This window comes from Neovison vison, chromosome 12, assembly GCF_020171115.1.
Source record: "Neovison vison isolate M4711 chromosome 12, ASM_NN_V1, whole genome shotgun sequence".
In the NCBI taxonomy this organism is placed as follows: Eukaryota; Metazoa; Chordata; class Mammalia; order Carnivora; family Mustelidae; genus Neogale; species Neogale vison.
Window position 1 is genome coordinate 31,461,658 of NC_058102.1, and position 15,370 is coordinate 31,477,027.

Here is a 15,370-nt window from a genome sequence, read left to right on the forward strand (position 1 = left end):
ATACCAGCTGTCTCCAATTATTCTTCCCCCTCTCTCCTAAACACATTCCTATCAGGCTTTTGCATCTAACATTCCACCAAAATTGCTCATCAGTACCACCAACTCTTATAGTAAAGAAAAAAATCCTAAATGTCTAAGTAGATCTAATATATAATCTAATTCAAAATAAACCAGCATCAAACACTATAGTATTTATATCACCTGGAATGAAGACTGAAAACAAAACTCTACCTTATTATCCCCAAATATAATCAAGTTTTTAAAAAGAAGCTATTCAAATCATTTTATTAATTAATAATGCTTACCTGGCTGTACATGGGTAGCCTGTAAGAAATATTTCAAAGCTCGTTCAAAGTTCTTTTCGTTTTCCAGAGCATGACCCACATTATTCCATAATTTGGCATTATTTTTATTTACCTTCAATACATAAGCATAGATAGAAATTAATTACAATTAAAAAATACAACTCCAATTAACATAGATATTTATTACCATTAGGAATACCATTAGGAATGGAGTGTTCCACAGAGGTATCCATGAATGGGTGAAGTGCTCAAAGACACCAACTTTCAGTTATAAGACAAATAAGTTCTGTGAATACAATGTACAGCATGGTTACTATAGTTAACAATACTGTAATGTGTATTTCAAAGTTGCTAAGATAGTAGATCTTGGAAATTCTCATCAAAAGAAAAATATTGTACCTATGTAAGGTGACAGAAGTTAACTTATAATTATTTTATAATATACACAGATATTATGTTGTACATCTTAAACTAAAACAACGTTATACGTCAATTAACCTCAATAAAACTTGAAAAAATAATTCAGGTTTTTCTTTTAGAAAAGAAATATTTGTATGTATACCTCCAATTAACAAAGATATTTGTTTAGTATATTGTTAGGAATGGAGAGTTCCAAGGAGGTGTCCCTGGAGATGAGAAAGGAGCCAAGTGAAGTATTTCCCCAAATTTACTCTCCTCCTTTTAACATAAACTAAAACCACAGCAGTCTGATTTTATCTATTTGATGTATTAGAATTTTGCTAAAAGTTTTATTTGATCAAAGTATCACAGGGTGCTTGGCTGGCTTAGTCAGTAGAGTATGCAACTTGATCTTGGTGTCATGAGTTCAAGCCCCACACTGGGCACAGAACTTAACTAAAAAAAGAAAAAAAAAATGCATTATGTTGTTTGAAAACTTAAGCTCTACTACCTGTTTTTTTTGGGAGAGAAGGTATTTGAACATGAGAATATATTTAACATTGCACTGATCACTTATTTTTAGGCTTGTTATAAAGTTATTTACGTAGTCCATTATGGTAATGGGAAACCTGGGATTCAAGTTCTAAATTAATCTGTGCTTTATGAATTCACAGATGGGCATGATGTTCCTGTAGGGAGAGGATGGTATCTGGCCGAGGAACTAGCCTCAGTGAGTGGGGCTGTGGTTCTCGGGTTGTTCTAGGAATAATGATAAACAAAACTCTTGAAAATTATAGGTCTCCACTGGTATTCTAGGAGTGTAGCTTAAGAAGAATAGTAATGAGGTCTCTTTCGTTAACAGACTTCTGAGCTAGAGGAGAGAGTGCAGTTACTGAGTGAGACAAAAGGATAGTCACATGACCTTAAGTTGATGCCAAATCAAGAAGTCACACAGACTATTGGAATGAGGCAATATTCCAGGAAAGCCAAGCAATGGGGAGTACAGAAATAGCCAAAGGAAGTTAAGAATTTATAGTTTCGAAGAGAAGCACCTGAAAAAGACCCATTGCTTGTAGCTTACAGAAACCAATATTTTATGATTTTTTTAAAAAGACCTTATTCCTGGTATGTTGTCCATTCTATAGAAATGTTTTATCACTACTTTCTGCCAGTTTCTATCTTTCCTATAGTATTGTAACCTTAGTTATTTTCCATATAGTAAGGTGCCATTTTTAGTTACGTATTTTACTTCAATGAATCTAGGATGCCATTAATTCTAAGACTCACCATTAATAAAACAAAAAAGCCACTAATTAATTGTAAGATGCCTCTCACTGTAAGATTTATTCTAATTTTAAAAACAATAAAAGGTTAAAAAAAAGTTCACCTTCAGAACTATGAATTATATATAGTGTTCTTTTTTTTTTTTTTAAGATTTTATTTATTTATTTGACAGACAGAGATCTCAGGTAGGCAGAGAGGCAGGCAGAGAGAGGAAGGGAAGCAGGCTCGCTGCTAAGCAGAGAGCCTGATGCAGGGCTCGATCCCAGGACCCTGGGATCATGACCTGAGCTGAAAGCAGAGGTTTTAACCCACTGAGCCACCCAGGTGCCCCTATATATAGTATTCTTATTTAAACATTTTATTATCATTTGAATTTCTAACAACAGTATAGCATTTAAGGAATTATTCATATATGCCACAGACATACCAACTAAATATGATTCAAAGCACTGGTTATGGTATATATTATATAAAGAACAAATTATTTTTACTGATCTTTTGGAGTAGTACTTAAAATTGACAGTAACATGTCTAATTAAATATAAAAACATCCTAGACATGACTATAAGAAATCATTAGTGACATATTTTCCTGTCATTCTGGATAATACTTTACCTTCAAGGCTGACATAAACAATGTATATTCAGACTCCCAATCCCAATTTCTGTGGAGTGTTTTTAAGGCATGAGTGAATATCACCATAGACAGACAAATCCAGGATAGCTTTTTTAATACACTGTTTAAGAGAAAAAAGCAAAACAAAGAAACCATTGTCTACATCACCAGAAGCATTTTATCTTTTAGAATAGAGGTAAGAAATAATGTTAAATATCCCCAAATATCATCTTTGAGTTTATTCTAAGGAATGAGGATCATTCTAGCAATCATCTAACTTCAAAGGTAACACCAAAAAAATTAAATATGCATACTACCTTCTACTTGAGTCTTTAATTATATTAGTATTTCAAAAACTCTGTTTACATATAATGGCAAAAAGCAGACACACCAGTTTTTAACTGCAATTTTTCCTTTTTGGGGCCTTTACTTACAATTTGAATATTCTTGTGTTTATCAAGGGTCAATCTTCACTGGCTATATTTTTTTTTAAAAAATTGGCTTACACAGATTGCATCTATACCACAGATTATCATGACATTCTTTGAATAATTTCATATTTTAAAGCTAGAATTATTTATTACAAGTCATAGTAAAACTAACTCTTTATGAAATAGATACAAATTACTTATACAGCTTTAGGCTAATTATATGGGACTTAATTCCTCATCTATAAAAAGGTTATACTTCAATTATCCCTATAGTCTCATTTGGTACTAATATTCTCTAAGTCTATGTTTCTGTCTTAATAACACAGGTCAACTTCTTTCATTTTAAGAGTTCCACTTAGGATAAGACTGCATGGATCAGAAAGAACATGGACATGGAGAGACAGAGAAAGAGAGGGAGAGAGAGAATGAACAAACATGGACGTTGGAAGTAGTCAGATATAAATCTGAAGAAAAATCCTACTGTTTACCAGCTATGTGATCTTGAGGTAACCTGATTCAAGTAATCTGTATGAGCTTTAATTTTCAAATGTGCACAAGAGAGTTAAGGAATGTTAGATTAAATGAGAAAACAAACCTAAAGGGTCTATCATGGCTCTTGGCACATGGTAAGCATTCAAAAACTGGTACTGATTAAAATTGGATATATGGGTAGAAGTTAAGAGAAAGGGCCTGCTAGATATTAGTGAAAATTGTAGACACGGATGACATCACCTAGGGAGAATATGCAGTGTGAGAAAAATGGCTGTGAGTAAAATTGTGGCAAATAAAAAATATTTAAAGAGCAACTACAGCAAGAAGACTCAGAAGGACTGAGCAGCAATGAGACAACATGGAAGAGAATTAGGAGAAAGACTTTCTACAGACACCAGGGAAATAAATTTTACATACAAGCACTGACTGGAGTTAGCAACTAGGAGGCAATGAGGTAGAGACAAGTAAGAATGCTGAGGGTTGAAGGATGACTGGAAAGTGAGAAAGCAGACATTTCTTGCATACAGTGTGACTCTTCTGTTCCTTAACTGTTAGTTAAGGCAACTAGGACATGATGGTTATGATGCAGATAGTGATGATATCAAGAAATTATAGACTCTTTACTATATGCACTTATATATAAATAAACTCAATATAACTCACTTAAGTAAGAAGACTATGTCATCACACATCAAAGTGGCAATGGTTATTTATAACTCTAGTCTCAACAATATCTTTGTTTTCGCTTGGGTCTGACTCAAAGTTTGTTATGTCACAGGCTGTACAATAAAATTATGTTAATAAGAACATAGGATGAGGTGGGTGCTATGGAGCTTTCCTAACCTGAATTACAGAAAAATGAGGAGACTATCAAGATGAAAAATAAAAACATAAAAGTAGGATTTATATAAATGAACTAAACATTTTAAATACTTAAATGTATCACACGTAATTCTACAGTTAGTAAGCATTAAATGAATTAACATTTTAATTTACCTTTTATTTGATATTTTCTGCCATCCATGGGCTACCAAAATACAGAACCCCATGCTAGGAACATACAATACTCTCTCAGCAACAACAAATCCAACCGGGAAAAAAAGGTTTGATGCAGGAATAAATGGTAACGCCATCAAACAAAGGGCCTACAAAGAAAAATAAGGTATTTTAGTAAGTTCAAAAAAAAATATGGCCATTCAAAAGTTAAAACCAAATATTTTATTTAATTTGAATAATGTATTGGTACCAGTTTTAATAATACTATAAACAATACTAATTTAAACATAAAGAAGGCAACTTAGGGACAGTAACAACAAACATCAGGATGTATGTCACCAAGGTGAGATCAAGGTGAGATTATAATTAGGGCTCATCCAATGAAATAGATATTTTTTTGAAAATAAATCTAAAATAAGACATTAATAATTTTTATACACCCAACTTATATATGTATGGTAAAAATACATTGACAGAGATGTTAACAGGTTTTACAAAACTGTAATGGGTGACAAAAAAGCCATTCATGCAAGTTTTTATATTTTTATTATTGTAAATATTCATATTATATTGGAAATTGAAAAATGATAGAAGGTATCCTTTAGGCAAGACAGTAGACTACTACGTATGTACCCCAGCATTCCTTTGCATAATACTCTGATGAGTCATATATATTTAAGAGGCTTAGTATAAGTATAAAAATAAAACTGCCCTCTTTAAAAAGTAGTCTTTTGTTCTATAAAAATTTCTAAAACTCTAACACTACACATTGAAATACATCATAAAAATGCTTAGATTTTGTTATTTTGAAAATGAGAGAGCATATGGTTCCCAGACAATAAATCCATTAAAAAGGTAGTATTCCAACAAGTAACACAAAATAACCTATGAAAGGAACCAAGCTGGTTATTAGGACATCTGTTTCTATGGACATGTGCTTCCGTATTTTGTTACCCTGATTTGTTTAATAGTACCTAACTGAATAACTATGCAAGTTATTCCTTCAGCTTCAGAAGTTTGAGAGTCTTTTAACAGTGTGAAAGATTGCTTCCTCTTTATTATACTTTATTAGTAAAATATGGATGAAAAGATGTATACACATTGAAAAAAATACTTTCACCATGTATGGTAAATTAAAAACTTGTAATGAGGAAATAATGAGTCTAAAGAAAAGCACTACTGAACTACTAAGTATCATACTAATACATATATCTAAAATTTTAATGTTTTCTTTTTGATCAAAAAGGTAAAACATTAAGAATACATAATTAATTTTCTGAATACTGTTTTTCTGAAAATAAATGAATTGGAAAAAAAAATACATAATTAATTTTCCATTCCCAAGAGTGCTGATAAAAACAACCAGCTAGCTGCGAAACAGAGATACTCCCACATATATAGTTCTTTCCTTTTTTTTTTAAGATTTATCTATTTCAGAGAGAGAGAGTTAGGGGAGGGGCAGAGAGAAAGAATCTTCAAGCAGACTTCCCACAGACAGAGAGCCCCACTTGGGGCTTGATCTCATGACCCATGAGATTATGACCTGAGCCAAAACCAAGAGTCAGATGCTTAACTGAATGAGTCACCCAGGCACCCTGTAGTCCTTTTCTAAAAACAAACAGGCAAACATATTTTTTATTAATTCATGGCTGCTCTAAAGCTATTTTATTTTAAATAATTAAAAGTGTTAAATTCATTCAAAGATGTATCATGGACTGATGCATAAGCTATATACACAAAAAGCAACCTCACAAAAAATCTACTCGTTCCTGGATAAAGGAATGTCTCTAATGATTAACTTATTTAAAAGTTCTAATACACTCTCTATTAATATATGCCAACCTAGCTAACTATTGCTACCATAATTTCCTTCCTCAGTGATATAAAACTTTTTAAAAGGAAAGGTGGTAGCGCAAAGAGTCTGGAACAAATCTGTTTTGTTTCTTACTTCCTAGGTAATATAAAGTAAACTAATCAATCATCTTCCCAATTTGTGTTTCTCTACAAATTGGGGTTAATAACTACTGACGTTATATTGTCAGGATACACAGGACATTTTAATAAGTGCTTAACACGGCATCTGATACTTCACAGGTACTCCTTTGATCTACTTATCCCTTTAAAAGATCTTCACAGAACATCACTATATAATATAGCATGTTTAGGACTATCTTAAAGAAGTTATACCTAAGATCACAATTGTTCCTTTTTACATACATAAAATAAAATTTATATAAATCTCTGCTTATTTCACTGGTACTACCCTCCCTGTTTTTATTCAGCTTATATTATAGAAATCATTATTTTATATGCCAAAACTTTACATTCATCCACTCTTCCTTACTTTTCCTTTCTTTTAGCAGAACCTCAGCTTTGGATGTATTCTACCATGCAGCTGCTTTGTCTGTATTTACCTGAACAGCAAAGCTCTACTAGAGACAGTCCCAAAGCAAAATATATTAGTATCATCATAAATTAAGGATTATCAACTTCAAATTGATCCTTAAAACTCCTCAGAACTTCTAGGTGTCTTTGATAGGATCACTCCCTCTCTCCTTTATTTTGAATCTTGATTACTTTTCTTAGGCTTTTGATTCATGTCACTTTCAGCGGGTGACCATACTTCCAAACTTACAGAGAAAACTAAAGCCATAAAACAAGAATTCTTTCAATTCTGTGCTACTAAACCTACCAACATCCACCCTGATGTCATTTCCATCCTTTCTGCGACATAAGAAGTGTGTGTTTCCATCTTTCTCAGGTCAAACCTGAGCTCTACATTGCCCCTGCTCCTCGCAAATCTCACAATTAACCATTCTTTCATCTACTTGACCACCTTCTAATCAACTGTATTGTTCCTATCCATATTCAAATACGCTCTTGTCTCTTCAACCTTAAACGTCTCCTTTGACAACACATTTTTAAATTGCCTTATCCATTCATTACGTCCCTTAGGTATAAAACAAGGTCCCACATTCTTAGGCAAACAGTTTACAGCCCAGGTAATAAGTAGCTGGTTTTCACCCCACTTAACCAATCAACATTTCAAATCAACATTGCAAGTCAGCCTATTAGTGATTTCCTTTCCTTCTAAAAGTCAGTGAACTGAGTTCTCCAATGAAAGTGATTCTCCTACCTCTGAAGGTTCACTAATTCTAGATCTTCATGCTCCCTCCAAGCTCTACATGAGATCAGCAGTCTGTTATGCTTTAAGCTGGCATAGTCTTCTCTTACTTAGCTGATAATAAATTCAAGCTTGTCTCCTCCTTCGAAATATTCAAAGTTAAGGTATCTATACTACCATTCTTCATATCCACATCTCCTAATTCAATCTCTCCACAGAAATAAATTTTATTAAGTAACTAATATTCCTAAAATAGGTTAAATATGACTGATCTCACTTTTCTGCCTCAGAGTATCTGTTAGTGATAATCATTCCATCTTTCTTGAAATACTCACCTACCTTTCTGTCCATTTGGTCTATCTCCTATTTAGGTTCATTCTCCTCTACACAGTTATCTTTTACTGTATATAAACTCCTATACCTTCTATAGAAGTTTTTTCAAGACCTGGTTGTAGGTTTCTTCTCTTATCACTCTATCTACCTAGCCCCTTCAACTATTTTCTGAGGGAGAATTAAGACCAAATACTCTTAGACATTCATTATGTGTATGAATTATCTTCTATTCTTTGTATTTGGAATGGTAATAGCTGGCTACCATCTTTGAGAAAAGTCACAAAACCCCAGTTGAGAAACGCTGCTCTCTACATAACCTCTCCTTAGACCTTCTTATTCACATCCTGGTTTCAATTACTATCTCTATACCATCTATCAAATTTTTATGTGGAGCTTAGGACTCTCCTCCGAAACTCTAGGCATCAAGTGCTATTCAAAATCACTACTAGGATCAAACTCAAGAGATTAAAAACTAATAGTAAATATGACCTTTCCCCCAAACTCTGTATTTTTTCAGTCTTCTCTATGCCTCAGAGATCAGCTTCAAATTTTTCCAAAATGCCAGTTCCCTGGTAATTGGGGCCTTGTATTTCTTTTTATCATATCCTTAGTGCCTAAAAGGCTGCCTGGTACATAGGCTACAAGAAAACCTTTTTAATGAATAAATGAACCTAGTGGCTGTAGTCAGATATGATGTATTTGTATAGTATTAAAAAACACTTTCTGGCACATAACAAATGCTCAAGAAAATGTTACAGATTATTACTGTCTTCAGTAATTTAAACAACAAAACCACTACAAGGGGGTGCCTGGGTGGCTCAGTAGGTTAAAGCCTCTGCCTTCAGCTCAGGTCATGATCCCAGGGTCCTGGGATCGAGCCCTACATCGGGCTCTCTGCTCCTCTCTCTCTCTGCCTGCCTTTCTGACTACTTGTGATCTCTGTCTGTCAAATAAGTAAGTAAAATCTTAAAAAAAAAAAAAAAGAAATACTACAAGAGGTGACAGAAGAGTAAGAAAATTACAAAGAAATACACCTCAGAAAAATAACACTGTGTAGATAATCAGAGTTCTCTGAACATAGTAAAAAATAACTTGCGGTGTAATGAAAACCTTGCTAATGAGAACTAAAGAACTAAATATTTCTAGCTGTCTATCTTGCATGACACTCTTCTCTGTGTCAAGAAAACAATGATCTATTTCCTCAAAGTTTACAACCTACTTGGGTAAAGAAATAGAAGAAAATGATGCCAGTGGCATGCTTCACGGTTTCAGAATTCCTATCAAATCAAGAAAATTCATAACCAGTTTTTACTTTACATGCTGAATGTCAAATTATGCCTACATATGGAATTCTGATATATAATTTTAGGATAGCCAAAAAAAAGCTAATAATCAAGCTGATGTTGAACAAGAAAGATGCTGTTTCTAAGAAGATGCTCTGACAAATTAAAGGCAGTCTTCAAATCAACTGAATGTTTTACATCTGAAAAATTAAGGGAATTTCTTACCATTAAAACAGTCTTGGAGGAATCACCAGGGTATCTAAGACTGAATATTCCCAAAGCCCCCAAAAAGCAAAAGAAAGTAAATGTGGCAAGATTTCGAATATCTAGAAATGACTCTATAAGTGGTATTGTTCCCATGGTCCAATCACAGCAGAGTTCTGAAGGATTTAATAGAAGCCAAGCATTCAAAGGAAGGAGATAGTTAAAAGTTAGCTGCCTTGTAGGAGTTGGGCTTACAGCAGCTGGGTTATCAAACCTGTATAACGAATGAAAAAAAAAAGTTATTTAGACTAAAACACTCTGTAAACACAAAATATATAACATTTAAATAAAATACTGAACAATAAAAGCAGTATTTTACATGTAATTTCATTAAAAAGAAAAATATTTTTTACTGATATGTCAGTCCTCACTAGAGTTCAAACTAACCTTTAAGAAACTTCTAGTTGAGACAAATTATGAAGAGCTGTTTAAAGGGGACCTAGATTATCTATTTATAGTTTATTATTAGAATAATTCAGACAAAATCACTACAATATTATGATATTCTACAGAAGTATAACCTTCTGATTAAAAGTAAAAAGAAAAGTTTTTTTTGTTTTTTTTTTCAATTTATTTATTTATTTTTTCAATTTATTTATTTTCAGAAAAACATTATTCATTATTTTTTCACCACACCCAGTGCTCCATGCAAGCCGTGCCCTCTATAATACCCACCACCTGGTACCCCAACCTCCCACCCCCCCGCCACTTCAAACCCCTCAGATTGTTTTTCAGAGTCCAAAAAGAAAAGTTTTAAAGGATTGATTGTTGTATGTGATGTATGAGTGTTTCTGAGAACACTAACCAATGTTTTTTTCTGCATGAGATGGCTTCTTTCAGCACTAAATGCTAATAAAAATTATGTTTCCTAGAAAGAATTACTATGTTTTTCTTTTGCTGTGGACAGAAAAAAGTGCATCACCTATGAGCTTTTTCCTTTTGCTCTGACTTCTAGGAAGGCAAAAACCCATTTGCCAGCACATAATAGTAACTGTACAGGCCTATGTAACATTTTATCTGTGTCCTACTTTTTCTCCTAACACATACTAATACAAACATATCCGAATTTATATTTGTGCAGGCCACGACAAATTATGTACATGACATATGTACATAATGTTCATTTCATTAAATTAGTCTGTTTCCCGCAAAACTAAGTCAAATCATAGTCGAATCACTTTTTAAAATATATTTCAAATAAATAGCTTCAGATTTTTATTTTTTTAGGCTATGTTCAAATTTTATTGGCTATGTTAATATATAAACAGATAATTTCTCATTTTAAAATGAGTAAGTTAATGAAAAATCAACCCCTAACATTTGACTTGGTCTTCTTAAAAATTCAAATGGTTGGAAAAAAGCAAATACTATTTGAACAAATAATATTTAAAAAACCTTCATATTTGAACATCTACATGTATGAAAAATAATTAAACTTGAGTCAGGACTTGAATTCTCAAATAACCAATAGAATGAATACAAAGCTTTTTTCCTATAATCCACTACTCAAGAGTTCATTTTTATAACTAATGGTTTATTTAGAACAGCTAATGTAATAACTGTACTTTAGAGAAAGAACACATGTCAAAGCAAGTCAAGTAATATTATAGTCAATTCACAGGGTAACGTAATAGAAGAAAATGTATATACATACATTTTTAAAATGCCCCTATTTGGAAAATATATATTTAGATGTAACATATCCCATATAGCCATCCACACATACTTACACAAAACAAATACATTCATACCTATAAACTACATTTTCACACTATAGAACTGGAGATGAAAAACAGTCTATGGAAATTCTCTAAAAGGAATAACAAAAACAGTAACACTGAAACTGAGGGTAAAGAAGGAAATGCAAATTATAGTGTATATTTACTATTCAATCTATTTCCCATATTTTACTACTTAAATGAGTTATTCAGTTTAGCATGGCTAGACTCAGAAGTAAAAATTCATGAAATTAGGAAGTATTCTTTAAAGAAAATAATGCACCAAAATTACTGAAAATAATTATACATAAAATGACACAAAGAAAATGTTTAAGGTAAGAGAATTATCTGAATAAAATTTTATTCTAACCAGGGCCAGCATTGCACTCTTCTGGATGACAAATGAACAACATTTTTGCCTTTTGTTGTTAGAAAAAAAAAAAGTTCTTGCATTCAATGATACTTCAATGTAAATGAATAAGGAACTAGTATGAATTTCATTTTAAATTTTAGCTAAGTAAGGTGAAATGGAAAAATGCTATATTTTAAAGCAGGAAAAAAAGAGATGTAGATTGTTAAATTCAGCATAACTTTTGCTTCTAGCTTTAAACAAGCAAAGAACCAGACAAGATATATAAAACTTTTCTTAACACACTAAGCATCAGGGAAAAAGGACAATGATACCTGAAAGAAGAAAAACAAATAAGGGAAATCCTATCTGGAAAGTTCAATACCTAGACATAGTTTTTAGTCTGTGGAACAGTGAGGGGGAACCTAGTGGAGCCTAGTAGTATCCTTAGACTGCAAAACTGAACTGGGAGCCCCTACAGGCCCAGGGGACTAGGGTCAGTTGGCAGAATACCAGAGAGAACAAAGCTACTGAGAAAGAGAACTTATAAGTGTAGAGTATCTCTCTCCAGTTTTTAGTACTGATGAGAACTGTTCAGCATATGTATATGAGGAAATACTCAAGGTCAGTGTAGTGGATTGAACCATGTCTCTCATTCATATCTACCCAGCACCCCAGACTGTAACACTATTTGGAAACCTATTCCTTTGCCAATGTAATTAATTAAGTCAGGATGAGGTCATACTGGATTAGGGTGAGCCCTAAATCTAATGACAGGTATTCTTATACAAAGAGAGAATACAGAGAAATGCACAAGAAAGAAGGAATGCCAACGACTGCTAGCAACCACTAGAAACTAGGAAAGAAGCATGGAATAGATTCTTCCTCAGAGTCTTCAGAAAGAACCAACTGTGTGTGACACCTCGATTTTGGACTTCTGGCCTCCAGCACTGACAGAGAATAAATTTCTGCTGCTTTAAGCTACCCAATTTCTGGTAATTTATTATAGCAGTCCTGGGGAAAATAATGCAGTTAGGAAAGTACCTCTTAAAAGGATTAGATAAAAATTCTCAAATACCATATAGTGGCGGGAATAGTTTCTCAGCAGCCAGAATGAAAATCCTCATAAATAACAGTCTATCAGATAGAGTAGTCAGAAGTGTCTTGTGTCAGTAGCAGAAGAAAATTAGACCTGTTGTAAATGCTGCTATGGTCTTATATATCAAAGATTAAAAATGTGGCTAGAAGATATCAGGAAAATTCAAATCAAAACCACATTGAGATATCAACTTATACCAGTTAGAATGGCAAAAATCAGCAGGCAAGAAACAACAAATGTTGGAAAAGTTGTGGAGAAAGAGGAACCCTTTTACAATGTTGGTGGGAATGCAAGTTGGTGCAGCTACTTTGGAAAACAGTGTGGAGGTTCCTCACAAAATTAAAAATAGAGCTACCCTATGATCCAGCCATTGCACTACTGGGTATTTACCCCAAAGGTACAGATGTAATGAAAAGAAGGGCCATATGTACCCCAATGTTCATAGAAGCAATATCCACAATAGCCAAACTGTGCAAAGAGCTGAGATGCCCTTCAGCAGATGAATGGATAAAGAAGATGTGGTCTTCTTTACGCAATGGAATATTACTCAGCCATCAGAAAAGATGAATACCCAACTTTTGCATCAACATGGATGGAACTGGAGGAGATTATGCTAAGTGAAATAAGTCAAGCAGAGAAGGTCAATTATTATACGGTTTCACTTACCTGTGGAACATGAGGAATAACATGGAGGACATTAGGAGAAGGGAAAGAAAAATGAAAGGGAGGGAGAAATCAGAGGGGGAGATGAACCATGAGAGACTGTGGACTCCAAGAAACAAACTGAGGGTTTTAGGGGGTGAGGGGTGGGGGATGGGCGAACGTGGTGATGGGTATTAAGGAGGGCACAGATTGCATGGAGCGCTGGGTGTTACACGCAAACAATGAATCATGGAACACAGTACATCAAAAACTAATGATGTACTATATGGTGACTAACATACATACACACACATAAAGTTCTCAAATAAATGCATCCCAGAACAAAGCTCTAAAATATTTATAGTAATATATTAAAGTAAAATGCATATATATGACATCTATTAAAAAATTGCATGGCATGTGAAGAAATAGAAACATATAATCCATGAGGAGGAAAATTATTCAATCTAAAGTGACTAAGAAATGACACATACAATAAAATTAGTAGACAAAGAAATTAAAGCCCTAGAACATGGAGAGATCAGGAAACATAAAAAGGCTTAAAGAGAATTCCAAAGATGGAGACAATATCTGAAGTGAAGAAGAACTAGAAAAAAATTAAAGGCAGATTATACATTGCAGAAAAAAGATCACTGAACTTAAATATATTGCAGAAGAAACTATCCAAAATGAAAAAAACAAGAAAATAGCTTTTGAAGGGGAATAAAAAGAGCATTAGTCTGACAATTTCAAAAGGCTTAATATACATGTAATTGGGATCCTAGAAAAGGAGAAAATAATGAGAATATATTTCAAGAAGTAATAGAAAATTTCCAAAATTTCCATTAAGTAAAACCTACAGATCCTAAGCTCAATTAACCTAGACACAAGACACATGATGATTAAAAAAAAAGAGTGACTGGTAGTTTGCATTATATAACCAACTTCACCCAAATTTTGTTATAAGATAAATATATCCTAGGGTAGTGATATGCAGCAGGTGACTATAGTTAATGATAGTGTATTATGTATTTGAAAATTCCAAAGAAAATAGATCTTAAAAGTTCTCATCACAAGAAAAAATTTTTTTGTAATTATGTGTGGTAATGGATGGATATTAACTTATCATGATAATCATTTCTCAATATACATGTATCAAATCACTACACTGTATACCTAAAACTAAGTGTTATATATCAATTGTGCCTCAATTTTTAAAAAATAGAGAAAAAATGACAAAGAGAAAAGAATACAAGCAGGCAGAGTAAAAGACACACTACACGCAGAAGCATAAACATAAATATGACAGATTCCCAGTGAAAATAATGCAAGCTAGAAAACAGTAGAGCAACATTACCAGAGTGCTGAATGCATAACAATCAATGCAGAATCCTATACTCAGAATTCAAATTATTTTTCAAAAACAGATGTAAAATAAAGATATTTTTATATGTAAAAGCTAAAACAATTCAGCACCAGCAGACCTACAAATCAAGAAATGTTAAAGAAAGTCCTTTAGTCACAAAGAAAAATGGTACAAAATGAAAATCACATTGAATGTAAACAGTTGAAACAGCTCATTTAAAAAAATATTATTTAAAAATATTACAAGAAAGGAAGATCCAGCTTTGTGCAGCTTACAAGAAGTCAACTTTAAATATAATATAAATATACTGATAGATAAAAAGGTAAAGGATGAAAAAAGATAAACAACGTAACACTAAGAAAAAGAAGATAAAGCGAATTTCTGAGTAAAGACCAGGGATAAAGTATCATCAGAGATAAAGAAACTCATTTAAACACAAGCCTAAATGTTATGCACTTAGTAACAGAGCTTTAACTCACATGAAACAAAAACTGATAAAACTACAAGTAGAAATAGACGTAATTATAGTCACAGATTTTAACATCCTCTTCTCAATAATTATTAGAACAGTGGATAAAAATCATTAAGAATATAAAAGACTTGTCACTTAACTGATCAAGTTAAAATCACTGTACCATTAAGTAAAAATCATTGTTTTCATTCTGGTGGT

At 32.9% G+C, this 15,370-nt stretch overlaps 1 protein-coding gene across 2 annotated transcripts in view; it reads right to left on the bottom strand.

Annotated features, from left to right (window-relative positions):
• The window catches only part of TMTC3 (transmembrane O-mannosyltransferase targeting cadherins 3), a 50,689-nt gene that overhangs the window by 14,387 nt on the left and 20,932 nt on the right, over positions 1-15,370 (bottom strand). For both annotated transcript variants that reach the window (XM_044228591.1, XM_044228593.1), the window contains exons 7-10: positions 9,488-9,740; positions 4,523-4,671; positions 2,604-2,724; positions 306-417 (exon numbers count right to left, since the gene is read on the bottom strand). In XM_044228591.1, coding sequence (XP_044084526.1) covers positions 306-417; positions 2,604-2,724; positions 4,523-4,671; positions 9,488-9,740 — 635 coding nt within the window. The remainder of the gene's footprint in view (positions 1-305; positions 418-2,603; positions 2,725-4,522; positions 4,672-9,487; positions 9,741-15,370) is intronic.